The sequence below is a fragment of the Vidua macroura genome, chromosome 4 (genome assembly GCF_024509145.1).
Source record: "Vidua macroura isolate BioBank_ID:100142 chromosome 4, ASM2450914v1, whole genome shotgun sequence".
Lineage (NCBI taxonomy): Eukaryota > Metazoa > Chordata > Aves > Passeriformes > Viduidae > Vidua > Vidua macroura.
In genome coordinates, this window is record NC_071574.1 from 1,467,944 (window position 1) to 1,482,715 (window position 14,772).

General features: G+C 42.2%; 1 protein-coding gene across 3 annotated transcripts in view; it reads left to right on the top strand.

The window, feature by feature from the left end:
• The window catches only part of CAMK2D (calcium/calmodulin dependent protein kinase II delta), a 201,776-nt gene that overhangs the window by 77,368 nt on the left and 109,636 nt on the right, over nt 1-14,772 (top strand). For all 3 annotated transcript variants that reach the window (XM_053975118.1, XM_053975120.1, XM_053975117.1), the window contains exon 13: nt 6,109-6,168. In XM_053975118.1, coding sequence (XP_053831093.1) covers nt 6,109-6,168 — 60 coding nt within the window. The remainder of the gene's footprint in view (nt 1-6,108; nt 6,169-14,772) is intronic.

The following is a 14,772-nucleotide window of genomic DNA, read 5'->3' on the forward strand; positions in this document are numbered from 1 at the left end:
AGCTTGGTGAAGAGAAATGTGTCTGGGAACACAGCCACAAAAATAACTGGAGGCACACTCAGTGCCCTGATTTCTGCTCTGTTGATGCTTTTGACCAATGGCCTAACAGAAGAATTGGCTGTGCTATTGTTGTTGCGTGCTCCTACCCATTACGGAGCGGGGTATCCATGGAGAAGATGCCTTTATAACAGTGAACACCTGGCGCGTGATTCTGCTCGGGGAACATTAGGAGAGGTGGGTCAGATGAGCACTCGCAGTGTCTGGAATTGTTTATTCGAAGAATGTCCCACTTTCCGAGCTATAAATACTAGGAAGAGAGGAATAAGTAAAGACTCTGTTCAAATATGTCCCCAGGAGCAGGTACTGAATGCTGGAGCATTCATTGTGAAAAAGTGCATTTGGGAATTTGAAGGACTGTATTGCTTAGCATTTACTTCTTTAAGAATAGCAGGGGAGGTAACTGAGGTTTATCTGTGAGCGCTGCTGTAGCATGAACTCAGTAATGGAAAATTCAAAGAGCTGTGTGATGGACTGTTACATGAATAAATGTGGTTCTTGTTTTATCCTACCAGATGAAAATGAATGCTTGCAAACTGCTAAAGGTCTGTAAATTGCCTTACATAAGAACCAGCTCAGGCAGGGGCTTAGGAATGCTATTGGTCCCCACTGTCATGGTTTGACCCAACAGGCAGCTAAACACCACACAGCCTCACTCCCTCCCTCCTCCCACACCCTGAAGGAGGACTGGGGAGACAATCAGAAGAAATAAAATTAAGATTCGTGGGTTGAGTTAAAGGTAGTTCACTAAGACAGAAAAGGAAGCGGGAATAATAATAAGTAATAGGCAGAGGATGATGACAAAGAATTAAAACATATAAAACAAGTGATGCATGGTGCAAATGCTTATGGACCTGTGCCTACTCAGTTCCTGAGCAGCAGCCCCCAGCCAGCTTCCCCCCAAGTTTATCAGAGAATGTTTGGGGTTGGAGAGGACCTCTGAAAATCCTCTAATCCAGTCCCCTGCTAAGGTAGGTTCAGCTGGAGCAGGTTGCACAGGATGATGTCCAGGTGAATGTTGAGGATTTCCAGAGAAGGAAACTCCACAGCCTCTCAGAGCAGCCTGTTTGCAGTACTCAGTTGCCCTCACAGTAAAGAAGTTTTCACTCATATTCAGATGGATCTTCCCATGTTCCAGTTTGTGCCTGTTGCCCCTTTTCCTGTCACTGGGCACCACAGGAAAAAGTGTGGCCTCATCCTCCTGGCAGCCACTCTTAGGGAATTTGCCTGTGTTGGTAAGATTTCTTTCAGTCATTTCTTCCTCAGGCTAAAGAGGCCCAGTTCCCTCAGCCTTTTCTCATGAGAGAGGTGCTCCAGTCCCCTCATCATCTTTGTAGCCTCTGCTGGACCCTCTGCAGTCCATCCTTGTCTGTCTTGAGCTGGGGAGCTCAGACCTGGAGGCAGTACTGCACATGTGGCCCCACGGGGGGAGGGCAGAGGGGCAGGATCACCTCTCATCCTGCTGGCTATTCTCCTCCCCACACACCCCCGGATACCATTGGCATCCTTGGCCCCCGAGGCACTGCTGGCTCTTGGACTCCGTGTTGTGCACTTGGACCCACAGGTCTTTCTCTGCAGAGCTGCTCTCCAGCAGGTCAGCCCCAGCCTGTGGGGTGCTGTGAGAAGCTGCCTTAGTGCAAACACTGCTTACAGCAGCTGCTAAAACATAGCTCTGGGATCAACATGATTCTCATCCTAAATGCACAACGTAGCACTGTACCAGCCTCTAGGAAGGGAATTATCCTAGCAGAAACCGGGACACCTGCTAGTGACTTCAACTTACAGAAATGGTCATTCATCAGAGGGAGTTCAGAAACTGCATTTGATGCAGTTAGATTATGTATAAACCACGTTCCTGAGCTTAAAGCAAATATCTTTTGCAGCACTATTCCTATGCACACCATGCCCTTAAATCACAAATATTTATGTTCCACAAGTCCGTGGATACTTTCTTGTGTTCTAGACAGTTGTCAACCAAATTGACAAAGTCTCGGTAGTGGGAGGGGAAGCTGTTGCTCTGTTAACCTGTGTGTTCTGTTGTCAGAATTTCTGCATTCATTTTCTGGTTTCCATGGCAGAATATAACAGCATCAAGGTGCTCTGGGGTTGCAATACAGTCTGAAGAGCTCCTTCCAAGTTAGTGCTCCTTGTTTTCTCTTCATTTAGCTGTGTAAAGAAAAACATGGAAAATACAAGTGTTGTACTGTATTGCACAGAGTAGGAAGCAGGTTGAAGAGCCCATCCTCAAAAAGATAAGCAAGACATGTGCCAAAACATGCATCACTTCATACTGACTCATAATCTATCCAGTCAGTCCTGGGGAAAAAATAAGGAATGGACAAGACAGTGCAAGGGACACGGGGAAAATGCTTTTATATTGTTTGCTGTGGAGTGCAAGCTCTAATAATAAAATAACAAAAAGCAACTATAGAAGTTGCTACAAGTTCTTGTTAGAAAGATTCTTTGCTTTGGAGACGTTTGCATTTTAGATACCTGTGTTGATAGGTTGTGAGAGGTGCACATTTCTGCCCTGGTGCTAAGCTCCATTTGGGTGGTCATGCAGGATCAGCACTTTGGGTGAACATTCACGGTACTTTAGTAGAAGAGATAAATGCTGAAGACATTAATTGTACGTTTTCATATATTAAGACATACAATACATAATTAAATACATACATTATGTGTCTTTAATTATGATGTTATTATGTAATCCCAGAAATGTGTGTATTCTACATGTGTAAGCTTTTGTAAGAAAGCAAATATTGATACTGCTGAAACAATAAGTTATTTTATTTGCCTACCTAGTAGAAATTGAATGCAGGCAGTCTAATTTTCTGAGGCAGGTGTCCTAAATTATACTATTAGCTTTGGGTCTACTAGAACATAGTCATATGAATGAGGACTAGTTCAAGATTTTAAGTTTATGCAGTCTATGAGTACTCCCAGTTTTGCAGCCATATTCTGTCTGTTTCAGGTTTCACAGAATTTCATTAGTTATTGTAAAGGCTGAGATTTTCATGGTTCAGTGCACTAAATCTTGTTGTTTTCTTTTTTTCTTTCTCTTGACTCCATGTCAGATTAAACTTACTTGTAGGTGGCTGCAAGGTTTTTTCATTAATAAACTGGTATTATTCTCATTGCTGCCTTCTTTCCAATGGTATCAGTGGTTGACAGGCAGTGATCTTTTTCCAGTCTTGGCAATGGGCTGTTGCTGTGGTAGAGGCCATTGTTCACTAATGGAGACTTGCTTTCATAAAATAATCTAGAATTTGCAGATCATTCGTTCTCCTGCATTTGCTTTGCTGCTTTTTAAGCTTGTATTTTTCAATTAATTACAGTTTCTTAAGCAGACAGTGTAGGAGACCTATTTGTAATTGAGTCTAGGTAATTAAAATAAAGGAAAGGAAACAAGTATATAAATGTACTTGTGTGTTCCCTTTTTATTATCTGTGCGGCTTGCAAGCTTGGCTTCCTGCTCCTGATAATACTTTTTCCTGTTTCGTGCTTACCTGGCAGGTAAACGCAGTTTCAGCTGGTGAATTATATGCTGTCAAAACTGAGAGGAATTAACTCTTTGATTTCAATAAGTGACCTGTTAGTGCATTTATTTTTTTCCACAACTTTTCCTGTGCTGTTACTGTTGTAGCATAAACATTTGACACCAGATGCTATCCCAAACTTTCTCAGGGTTTGGGGGAGTTTGTGCCTGGTAGGTAGTTTCCCCGGCTGTGTGGCAGGACCCTCGTTTCCCAGAGGACTCTGCAGTGGCACACCTTACCCTTCAGATGCTTGGGAGCTGAGTGCTCGAAGTATTTCGGTGTGCCCTGCCCTCTGACATTCACCTTTAGCTCCCCAGCACTTGAGCCCTGGCAGGAGGCAGGGTAACACAAATAGCTATGGGTGGCACAGCAGTTGCAAGCACTTGTAAATAAACCCAGTGGACAGAGGAAGGAAAAGGATTTCCTAAAACTCATAGAGCAAACATGCAGATTTTAGAAGAGAGCAGTTTTCTTGGATATCGCACAGAGGTGAATTTGCATTTGGTCCTGCCCCCAAACACTTAGATACTTCTAACAACATTAGATACCTCTAACAACACTAAGGAATAGTCTCTTTCTTTGGAAATGCTGCTGTCATCTTCTGGGCCTTAATGTCCACTTGAATCCCTGGCTCAGGGAGTATTGAATGTTCTTTCTGGTGCCTTGGTGCAGCGTGCAGGCTGTGAGGTAGCTCCAGTCACCCAGCAGGTGTGATAGCAATTACTGTGACACAAACAACTGAAGGAGTTAAATGCAGCGAGCTCATTGTTCTAATTTACGTGACAGCAGAGAACACCTGGTTGGTGTCTATCAATATACTGGCTCAATTTGGAGTGAAAACCTGGGAATATATAGCGCAGTCGATAATAATGATGTTGATAATGATGTAGATGTTACCTTCATATATTGCAGTGCATCCAGCAGCATCTCTAAGACATTTTTACTGTGATTTGAAAAATATCAGGCGTGCTTTTTTAATCATTACAGTTATAATCAATAAACTATATTAATTGCATCTAGTGTCAGTTCAGGAGTTGCGATAGAGTGGTTGATAGCAAAGAAACTTCAAATGTCTATACTTCACATTCAACTTTGGAGATGAAGCTCTTTATTACATCTGTGTTATTCCTGAAGAGTCGACACAGGATGTTTTTAGCACTTGATAGAAGACTGTCGGACACCTTCCAGGTTTCTGGCTGTGCTGGCTGATCTGTAAATATAGCTGGAGGTGGTGCAGAACAGCCTTTGAAAGTAGATTTGGAAGTGCACCAGAGACACAGCTCCTACACAAAATGTCTAATAGCCCCTGGATTGTTTCTTTGCTTTTGAGGCAGTGTTCACATTTTCATCTCTGTTCTCACCCCAGCTTAGTTCAGTTTGCCTTGCAGATCATCTCCCTGCTTGCTCTGGGTAATGTGCCAAGTGCTCAGCCCATGATTAAGTTACAGCCAGAGCTGCTGGACACGAAGGTACTGTAACTGTAGATGTGTCTGTGCTTATGTTTCAGCCTTGCTGCAACTGAATTCAAAAATCTTAATGGGAAACCTCAGTGGCGGAGTTTAACTTAAAAAAAAAAAAGAGATTTAAGCTTATGTTGCAGATTTATAATTCTTCTTAATACTTCTGATTATTTTTTTTAGTAAACATTAAGGTAAAGAGGGTTAAGCTGACAAATTTTCCCACGCAAGTGGTGGAGGCTCTTAGGCCTCAGAAAGTATGATGGGTCAGTTGACAAGTAGTGACTAGCTCAAGAACTATCCCAGTTCTTAAAAGCATATGAAAATAATCTGAACTGTTAACATATGTAAAATTGTTTCAGTTGTTAGAGTTGGCTGCAAATGTTAAGAAGTACAAACTGCAGAAAAATTAAACAAGTTTTCCTTCTTGTTCTTTCCTCCAGATTTAAAACATGCTGTCAGAAACTTGAAGTGTTAAGTATTTTAAAGGTGGTGTTTGCTTTCTCTGTTTTATTTCCTATCTGTTGTTATAGATCTTTTGACCTACATATAGTTCTTTTGGCCTAACTGGACATTTTGCAGTAAGGATTGAACTCCTTAATTCTAACATCTGATGCTAAATTTTTGAATCTTCAGAGTTACCATCCAAAGCAACTTTTCCTAAACTTGTTCACTTCTTAATATTTTCAAGGTTCAAAGCATATTTTTACATTTCAAGCAGTTCAATTTTCCAAAGTTGGTATTTTGGAATATTTGTGTTATCTATTGTAGAAAATAGAACTTGACACAAGCAATAGTATTTTATCTCCAGAAAAGATTTGTTAGGGTTCAGCAATGTACAACTCCAGAACTCCAGCCTCCTGCTCTACTCAAAGGTAAAAAAAAATTCTATTCAATATTACAGTTTGGGTGAAAATATTAGTGGATCTAAATAAAGGAGGTATTTTTTAAAGATCCCGTCAGATGATGATGATGTGATGATTCTCTAAAGCAAATACACTAAACTACGTTAATATTCATGCTAACAGCAACTGTTTTGCTTTCTTTTGGTGCAGATCACCAGAAACTGGAGAGAGAAGCTAGAATCTGTCGCCTCCTGAAGCATCCTAATATAGGTAGGAACATTTCATTGCTTCGTACAGTATTTATCACTTTAGAACAGTTAGGGGAAATGGAGATTAACAAAGAGCAGCTCAGAAATCAAGTGCAAATATCTTCAGGCAAGGCTCTTTCTTTATAACGTGGTGCTCCTTACGAGTTCTGCTGTGGGATGCAATAACCTGATGGATCACCTGCAGCAGTGTGCAGTGTTCTCATCTTTGAGCCATTGCTCAGCCATCAGTGAGCTCTCTGTGCCAGGTGTTTGGGGGCTGTTGAGCAGTGTGCAGGAGGGGCTGTTTCCAGGATTGCTCATGATTCTGCAGGCCAGCTGCAGAAGAATTTCAGCTGACAGTGTCTGTTGCACAATGAGATAGACCAATGTCAATAATTAGTGCTGGGTTTAGTGAAATGCTTATTTTATACTGTGTTTTGTGTTTGAGATTCCGTCCTCCCGAGTTGAAGAAAGCTCTGCTCTTTTTATTTCCAGAGTTGTGTGGTCTAACCATGTAAAGCAAAAAATAAAGTTATTTTGGAGGGTGGGGTGTGTCTGTCTCCTTGCTTTAGAAACAGTGTAGAGAGGTAAGTACCTTGATCTTAAGGGAACTGTAGCTGAGTTTTTCGTACACTGAATTACATGCCAAGGGTATCTCTCACAAGAATATTTGCTGTACCTGAGACTTCTGCAGAAGGGTGAGAATTTCCTGTTTCTTACGGCATTTTTAGACTAATAAAATTGTTGGTGCCTGTGATGCCTTAAGTTTTAGCTTTCATATTTTTCAGATTCTGTAGTGCTTTGGTGTGTAACGCTGAACTTCATATAAAGCATTAGCAAGTTCTCTTCACAGTTCAGTCAGACAAAACAATCCTTTTCCAACCAAGGACACCATTGTACCTTCAGGCCCAAAGAAGTGTGAACAAAAGAAAATTGAGGAGAGCAGTCTGGGAGGATGGGACTTCATAACCTGAAACTGTAATTGGACAATTGACCCCAATATGGAAATGGGCCAAAACTTATAAAAGTCTGAAAACTCATGACCCATCATCCATTTTGGGGCCATCTTGGGCAGAGCCACAGCCAGGCTCTTGTACTGCCCAAGGTGTATCCTTTGAAGGCCTTTGAATAAATACCAACTTTTCATTTAAGTCTGTCTAGCCTCTGTTCCAGGTAGCCTCTTCAGGCATCACCTGGGATGAAATCAGCTTCTTCCTTTTAATGATAAATAGAAAGTGAAAACAAGTGTACCACGGCTCAAAATGACATGTCAAATTTCTGCAGCATCTCTCTTAAGCTTAGAGGTTTGACCTAGAAATTTTATTAAGGAAGAAGAGGAGTGTTTTCTGTGCTATTTTATCTCACCAAAGGTTCTGCTTTGTAAAATGGCGAGAGAGAAGCAAATGTACAAGTGCTCTTAGGGCGAAGGTGCAGCCCTTCTGCAGCTGGGGTTACGCTTACGGTTTAGTCAGATTCCAGAGCCATTCACCTGGGCCTTACTAGAACCAGAACATAATTGTAAGTTTCCACAAGTTGGGGAAAATGAACGCAAGACAAGAGTGAACTGATGCAGGGGAAGGGCTGAAATGCGCAGAACTCAGTTGAAACAAAAATCTAAATTGGTTCCAAGTGGTCACAAGTCTTCAGCTTGTTGAGGTTTGGCTTAGGGTGCAAACAGCTTTGCTGACAGGTAGATAGGGCTCTACAGGTCTGCACAAACTGTGCATCATCACCTGCACCGAGGTGTGCAGTTCAAGGGCGTATGGACCAAGTGTTCTGCTCCTGTTTCAGAAAAACTGCCATGTTCTAGATCTGTCTGAGAGAAGATTTTCATGACCTGGGATTACCATGCCAGGGTTTGGCAGCAGGCGTCGTGTTCTGTCGTGTTCCTTCTCCTGCAGCAATGCCTCAGCCAGCTAAATGATGACCCTAAAATCATTGCAAGTGCTGCCAGCACCCCACTGGAGCTCTTATGCTTGTGTCACTATGACATCTCCTTTTAAACTGTCATCTCTGGTGAGTAATGGAGCTGCATCAAATGAGGAAACACTAAGAGTGAAAAAGGAAGCGTGCCAGAGGAAGGGAGCTCAGCTCTGGCAATAAGTGTGTGCAAGTTAAGAAAAATAAGAAAAAAATGGTAACTATTTTTTTCAGGGTGATTTCTGTAGGGAAGCAGAGGTCTAGTTTAATTGATGGGGTGGTTTCTCAAAGATGACTGTGTACAGGCAGTTATTTTTGGAAAGCTAAATAGGCCGAATGTTAAATGATTATGTTTCTGTGCAGCCCTTACTGTCCATGTTCATAGCAAGAAGTGTCATGGAAATCTGCCTTGAAGAAGTTGGTTCACTTCTTCTACAAGCAGGGCTCCAGTGCATCTCTGAAATCTGACCTTTTCTGTGCAGATACTGCTTTGCACATAACTAATTCAGTTCATTTTTTAGCATCTTTCTTCATCCTTTTAATAAATCTATGATTTCGTCTCTGTCCAGCCTTGTAGTTATGATGCCTAATGAATGGTGTAGGAAAAATAAGGAAAGTGGACTGCAAACAGTATTTTCTGTTCTCCTTTTTCTCATCTCCATTTCCCACTTAAGTAATGTATATGTGAAAGTTTGTTCAGAACCCACAGCATTTCCTCATCCTTTCCACTTACAGCTATTCCTCACCAGTACTCATTGTTGTGATTTCTACCTGGGCTGCAGGAGTTTGTGCATTAGTGAGATTTTCAGCATTGCTGTTTTTCTCAGGTTCTTACTGTGGTGACATGGCTGTACTTAGTGTGTAGAGGGTTCCTTTTTCCAGAGTTTAAAATGGGTGGAAATGTAGGTTGAGCTTTGCTGTTCAGAGAACCTAATGCTTTTTCTTTGTGGGATTGCACATCAAATTACATTAAAAGCTTATTTTTTTTTGCTGAGCATGTACCTGCACAGGATTTGTCATCTTGGGTAACTATTATTTTTCCAGCACTTCCATGTGTACTAATGGTTCCATTTTTAAAATTTAGAAGTTTGGAAAGAAAATTGATGAGTAACCATCTCTTCATGAAGAAATCCATTGTCATTTTCCTGATTTTTCTCCTTTATCTTCTTCTGGTAAACTTTGATTTCTTGGTCCTCTTTTAACTTGAGGTAAACTTAGTTTTTTTAGCACTCTGATTTCTAGTCTTGCAATTGACATTTTCTGTGGTGTAACACTGTTGCACCATCTTGTTAGGACGTTTGGCATGGATTTACAGCTGCTTTGCTAATTTTGGTTTATGAGATCCCAAATAATGATAAAATCTGCATCAGTCTGATGACACAAGCTCCAACCCATTCTGGAAAATTGCTGATTCAAACCTGGTAAAGCCATGGAGTTTTTTTCCCAAGTGGAGTTTGCTCTGGCAGGATTTGTGCTGCGTTTGGGTAATGTTTTCCTGATGGGAGTTAGACAGTCAAGATCTCTCTGTAAGTACTGGAGGGGCTTCTGCTGGCATTGCATTCCCGCCTCCTTAAAGCCCATAGTTCCTTGCCTTGGCACCTCCTCCCAGGCCTTGCAGACAGTGTACAAGCTATGGCAGGCAGGGTCCATTAGCCAGCAACAGCAGGCTCGAGTCTGACTCTGATGGATCTTCATCCCTTCCCCAAAGGCAGCAGCAGATTTTACTGGCATGTGGCAGCCCTTCAGGTGATAAATGAAGTCCTTTTGGCACGAGGCCAGGCTGTCCCTGAGTGGCTCTGTAAGTCAGGGTACTTGCAGGTAAGTAGGGCTGCCAGGCACAGACTCGACTCCGCTAGGCCTGAGCCTGTTTCTGCGGATCTGCTGGTCCGGCCTCGGCCGGGCTGGGGCTGAGGCACCGCCACGAGTGTGCTCTGGCAGCAGGAAGGCCTCCGCGCCAGGAACAGCTGGAGCTGCACCAGCACGTGGGAACATGGGCTAGGCTGGCATTGCAGCAGGCCAAGAGGTGGCCTAGATGCAGAACAGACTTGGGACACAGGGAGAAAGACAATTCCCTTATCTGGTTTCATGAGTGTGTTGGTGTCCATTTGGAGTCTGCTCATTTCTGTGCTTTGAGCTGGGAACTTCGCATCAATGGCTGAGGCAATTGATAGCGCCCAAAGTTGGCACTGCTCCTCACCACACTCTCTGCTGGTGTCTAGCTTACTTGAGTCCTTTTGCCACAAGAAAAGGAGGAAAAGCCTGCATTGTGGGGTTAGTCCTCTGCCCACCATAACACAAAATGTGAGCACTGAAGTTGTCAAGTTCCTCATGTGGGGAAAAATAAGAAACTCTGTATTGCCTTGTCCTTTTTGAACACAGGGTAATTAAAGCTATGTGGGGAGGCTGTGTCCTTTATGCCCAACAGTATGTCCTTTATGTTTATATTCACCAATTATGTGCATGACACTTCATAAAGTCCCAAGAATCTCAAGAGAAACACTATTAATACATAGGAAATGTGGATGCAGTAACGCTTTCTGAATTTCATTTGTCTTACTGTGGCACCGTTGTGAGTAGCTCAGCTGGTGTTAGTTAAGTTACTCTATAAACCAAACACAGGGTAAAAATCAGGCCTCTTCAGCTTGAGTGGATGTAGTTCTCTAGCACAATTTTTTTCTGAACTTAAGGTTTTACTCTATGTCAAAAATATGTAGTTCTTTCCTGATGCAGTGAAAATCAAACCAATCCCCAGCTATATAAATTTATGCTCAGTAAATATGGTCCTCAGGGCTGTATTGACTATATCTATGCAAATAAATAAATAAATAAAACTTTTTATAGAAATAAAAAGCTCTAGTTTGCATGGGACTGATGCATTAGAGAATCTCACTTCCTTTAATTATTTTTATTGCTTAGATGAGCTGATCACTTCAACAATTTTAAATCTCATCCATTCCATTGAATTAATTAAATTTGCAATTTCTATGATGAATAAGGTAAACTATAGTCCTTGAGAGAATTAAAATAAAATATCAAGAAACCAAATAAGCCAGTGATATAACATTATTTCATATTTTAATGTAAGAGCCAATTTAGTGAGTATTATAACGTAACAGATTGAATGTTTAAAGTCAGCCGTGGCTTCAGCAAGTAACTGACTAGTGAAGTGCCACAACAGAATACAGAAGCTGGTTTTGCAGTTGCTATTTGTGAAATTAAATGTACTGGAACAAGACTGCACCAGGCAAGAGCACACAGAGGGGCATAGTGGGGCTTGTCACAGCTGGGTTTTCTGCAGGCTTTCTCCTTCTCAGCAGTTTTTGTAACTGCTGTGCATAAGATTCCTTTTAGATGGTGAAGTTCTTGTGAATGTATGTGCATGTTTAAGAGGAAAAGCCCTTAAGTTTTGACTTCTGTTGTTGTAAGGGCTTGGTGTGGAAGGGCTTCCCGTAGAGCTGTTGGTGGCCCTGCAGTGAGTGGAGTGTCAGAACCCCCCAGCAGTTAAAAGGCTAAGTTATGTAGTGCTAATCAATGTGTCAGTGATTTTCAGTATGAGCCATATGAAGCAGCAGATAATGTGGTCTGAGTGTGCCAGCAATGGAGGGGGAAGGCACCTTTATTTGGTGTTACAGCTTTTGTCTCTTTTGTTTGCATCAGAGTCCTTTTATTCTGCTAAGTGGCATTGCATCTTTAAGTTTCGTTCTTCTGGGTTACTGTGGAGCATAAAAATGTCTTTGAATGCAGACAATGACACCACTCTTTGCCATGCTACATTAATTCTCTTTCCTTTTAATGGAGCATAAGGTTATTTTAGCTCAAGTGAAGCATTGCTGGCTGTAATGTCCCTGATAACTGTAGCAGTATCCATAAAGACCGAGGAAATGAGGTTTCACTAAGGTTTGCCACCGATTTTGTAATTTTTTGCCTCAGAAAGTATATGCCTAATTTGCACCAAAATAGGTAATGATTCAGTATAAATCAAGTGTGAACCAGATCTTGAAGCATTTTCCATCCCTGCTTAAGCCTCTCTTTGTACGTTTCCTTAAATGCATCGAAGTTCTTTTCCTAGTGTGTGCAGAGTCTCTTAAACATTTTTTCTTTTCCTGAAGTCCACTCCACTTTTGCAGCCAGTCATTTAAAATGTAAAATAGAGTAATCCACAGGAAAGGGAAGTGGAACTTGACCACCTCTCTCGAGGATCCTGCTGTGGGGGGTGAGGACTGGGGTGGCTGCCACACTTCCCACTTGTATTTTCATCTCTTGTTGTGCTTTACTTTCTATATGTGTTTCCTGGAATGAAGAGTTTCATAATTGGCTGCACTGCTGCCTTCAAGAGCTGTGGAAATAAGCTCGACTGAAATGAATTGCTCTCTCTCTCTGCACACACAAGATGGATCTTTCAGAACTTACATTTTTTTGTTGTTTGAACGCTTTGTTTGTTATGAATCTGCGACCACGTGTTATGCATACGGATAGACATCGTGACTCCCAGCTAAACCACAAATATGTAATTTTCCTCTGGATTCTTTCCTCCAAAAACATAGATCTCTACCACTTCAGCTAAACTAAGCTTTTTCTTTCAGTAAAGCTGGCACAGACATTTTTAGAGCATTAGGGGGTATTCTAAGTTCTGTTCCCTTTGCTGTTACAGACAACGCTGCTGATGGTTTAACAGGTGAATTTTGCACTGGTTCTTGGGTTGATACCCAAATATTTGGAACCTTTACTTGATCTGAGGGTGAGGAAAAACCAATCCCCCACCGAAAACAGGTTGCAGTATGTTGGGTGATGTGGATGGGCATCACTGGATGGCATTAGAGCAGCTTCTGCAGGGGTGGTAAAACTTGTCATGTGTTTTCAGTGATAATCCTGCCCCGGCCTTGGCATTTGTGGCTCTGGGCTGAACCCACTCTGTGGGACACTTTTGTCTTGACCTTTTCCCTTTCCCTAGAGAAATTAAGGAATTCATTCAGGCAGCATTTCTTTCCCAGGCAGCCTAAATCTGCCCATTTGGAGTGTTTGACATCCTAACCCATGGTGGCTTACTGTCACCCTGCTTCTGGAAAAGGTACCTCCAAGGGGAAAGTGTTGGGCTCTCTGTGCCACCCGAGAGTGCAATTTGGAATTGCGTTTTATAGGCTGAGCTTGTCTGTGCCATGTCACGTGCATAAATCCAATCTACTTGTGTTTTGTATTTTCTATGCATCTTCTGCATCTTTATTAACAGAAAGCACATTCAGTAAGAGATTTTATATCATCTTAGATACATATTGGAAACAGCATATGGAAAATTAGAACTCAGCCTGCCTGCTTAGCCCAGCCTGTCCATAGCTCTGCTGGGATGTCACCCTTGCCTGTCCTGTGCATGGCAGGGGTGCGAGAGGCTGGTGCCAGCCTGACTCATCTTCCCCTGGTGCCCGAGGGCCAGGGGACAGCACCAATGCGTTCCAGGCAGACAGACATCCCCCTAAGCACCCCTGACTCGTAGCAAGTGTTTCAAGTGTCCTTTAGATTTTTCCTCGCTCCTTCAAACTTGACTTCTTTAAAAAAGTTACTTTTCATCCTGATTTAGTTGCACTGCTGTTGGGACTATCTGTCAAAGTCATGGCATGCCAAAGGATGCAGCAGGTCTGCTCCTCGGCTTTCTGCTGCATCCTGGCACGGAGTGAACGCTCTGACCCTGCAAATAACACCAACCTCCATGGCTGGCAGTGGATGAATAGCTCCTAATTGCTCAGTTCAGGCTGGGCTTTTTCAGATTTCGGCACTGGAGACTTTCCTACTCCTACAAAACTGCTGATCCAGGCATTTTTTTCAGTTGATAGGGGTTTAATGATACCTCTCTCCTCCTAGTCACCTTCCAAATTTGGAAGCTCTTTTTATAGTGGTTTCACCAGAGTGTTAGTATTCTCATGGACTGCTCATAGGAACGTGCTTCTAATTTTAGTTTGTCCTCTACACGTCTGTCTCCTCTAAATGCATCCAGCTTCTCATTCCAGGCACAGTGGGCCAAGCATGACACTCCTGTTACTTGTGCATTGAAGATGTTCTGGTGTTGCACTGTAATAAAATCCACAGCTCCTGCCCTTGTGCCACCCAAGTGGTGCTGTTTAATTAATAGATTTGGTGTGCATTTATTTATTAGGTGACCTTGAGAGTTATTTAATTGTGTTTCAGCAATTTATACTTGGTCTGATGTCAATGGTGTTAGTGCTGGGCTTGTGTTGAATTGGACTGTGTGGTCTTGCCGGGAAGGACTTGATGGGTGATCTGAAACCATAATTGCAGCTGACTGGCTTGCAGCTATCTTTCATAGCATATATGTATTTTGGGAGTTACTGGATGTGCTAAATGAGAGGAATATTTAGAAAGAGATTTCAACTGCAGCTAGTAGTCTGGGTTTGTGAATACAGACTGGCTTCTGCTCTCCCCTGAAGCATTTCCATCCAAGTTTATGTGGGTTGTCACTGAGCTAATTACAATTTTACAAATGGTCCCACAGGACAGGACAAGCTCTCTAATTTTCATTTATTGTGAGACTGTGATTAAAAGACAATGGCAGTTTCTCATCATAAGCCTCAAGTTTGTCATCTATTAAGTCAACATGCATTCCCTGCTTTTTGTAAAACAAACACTTGGAATCATTTGGGATCATCATTCACTTGTGAAGCTGCACGTTAGGGAAATGACAGTAATTTATAGTTGT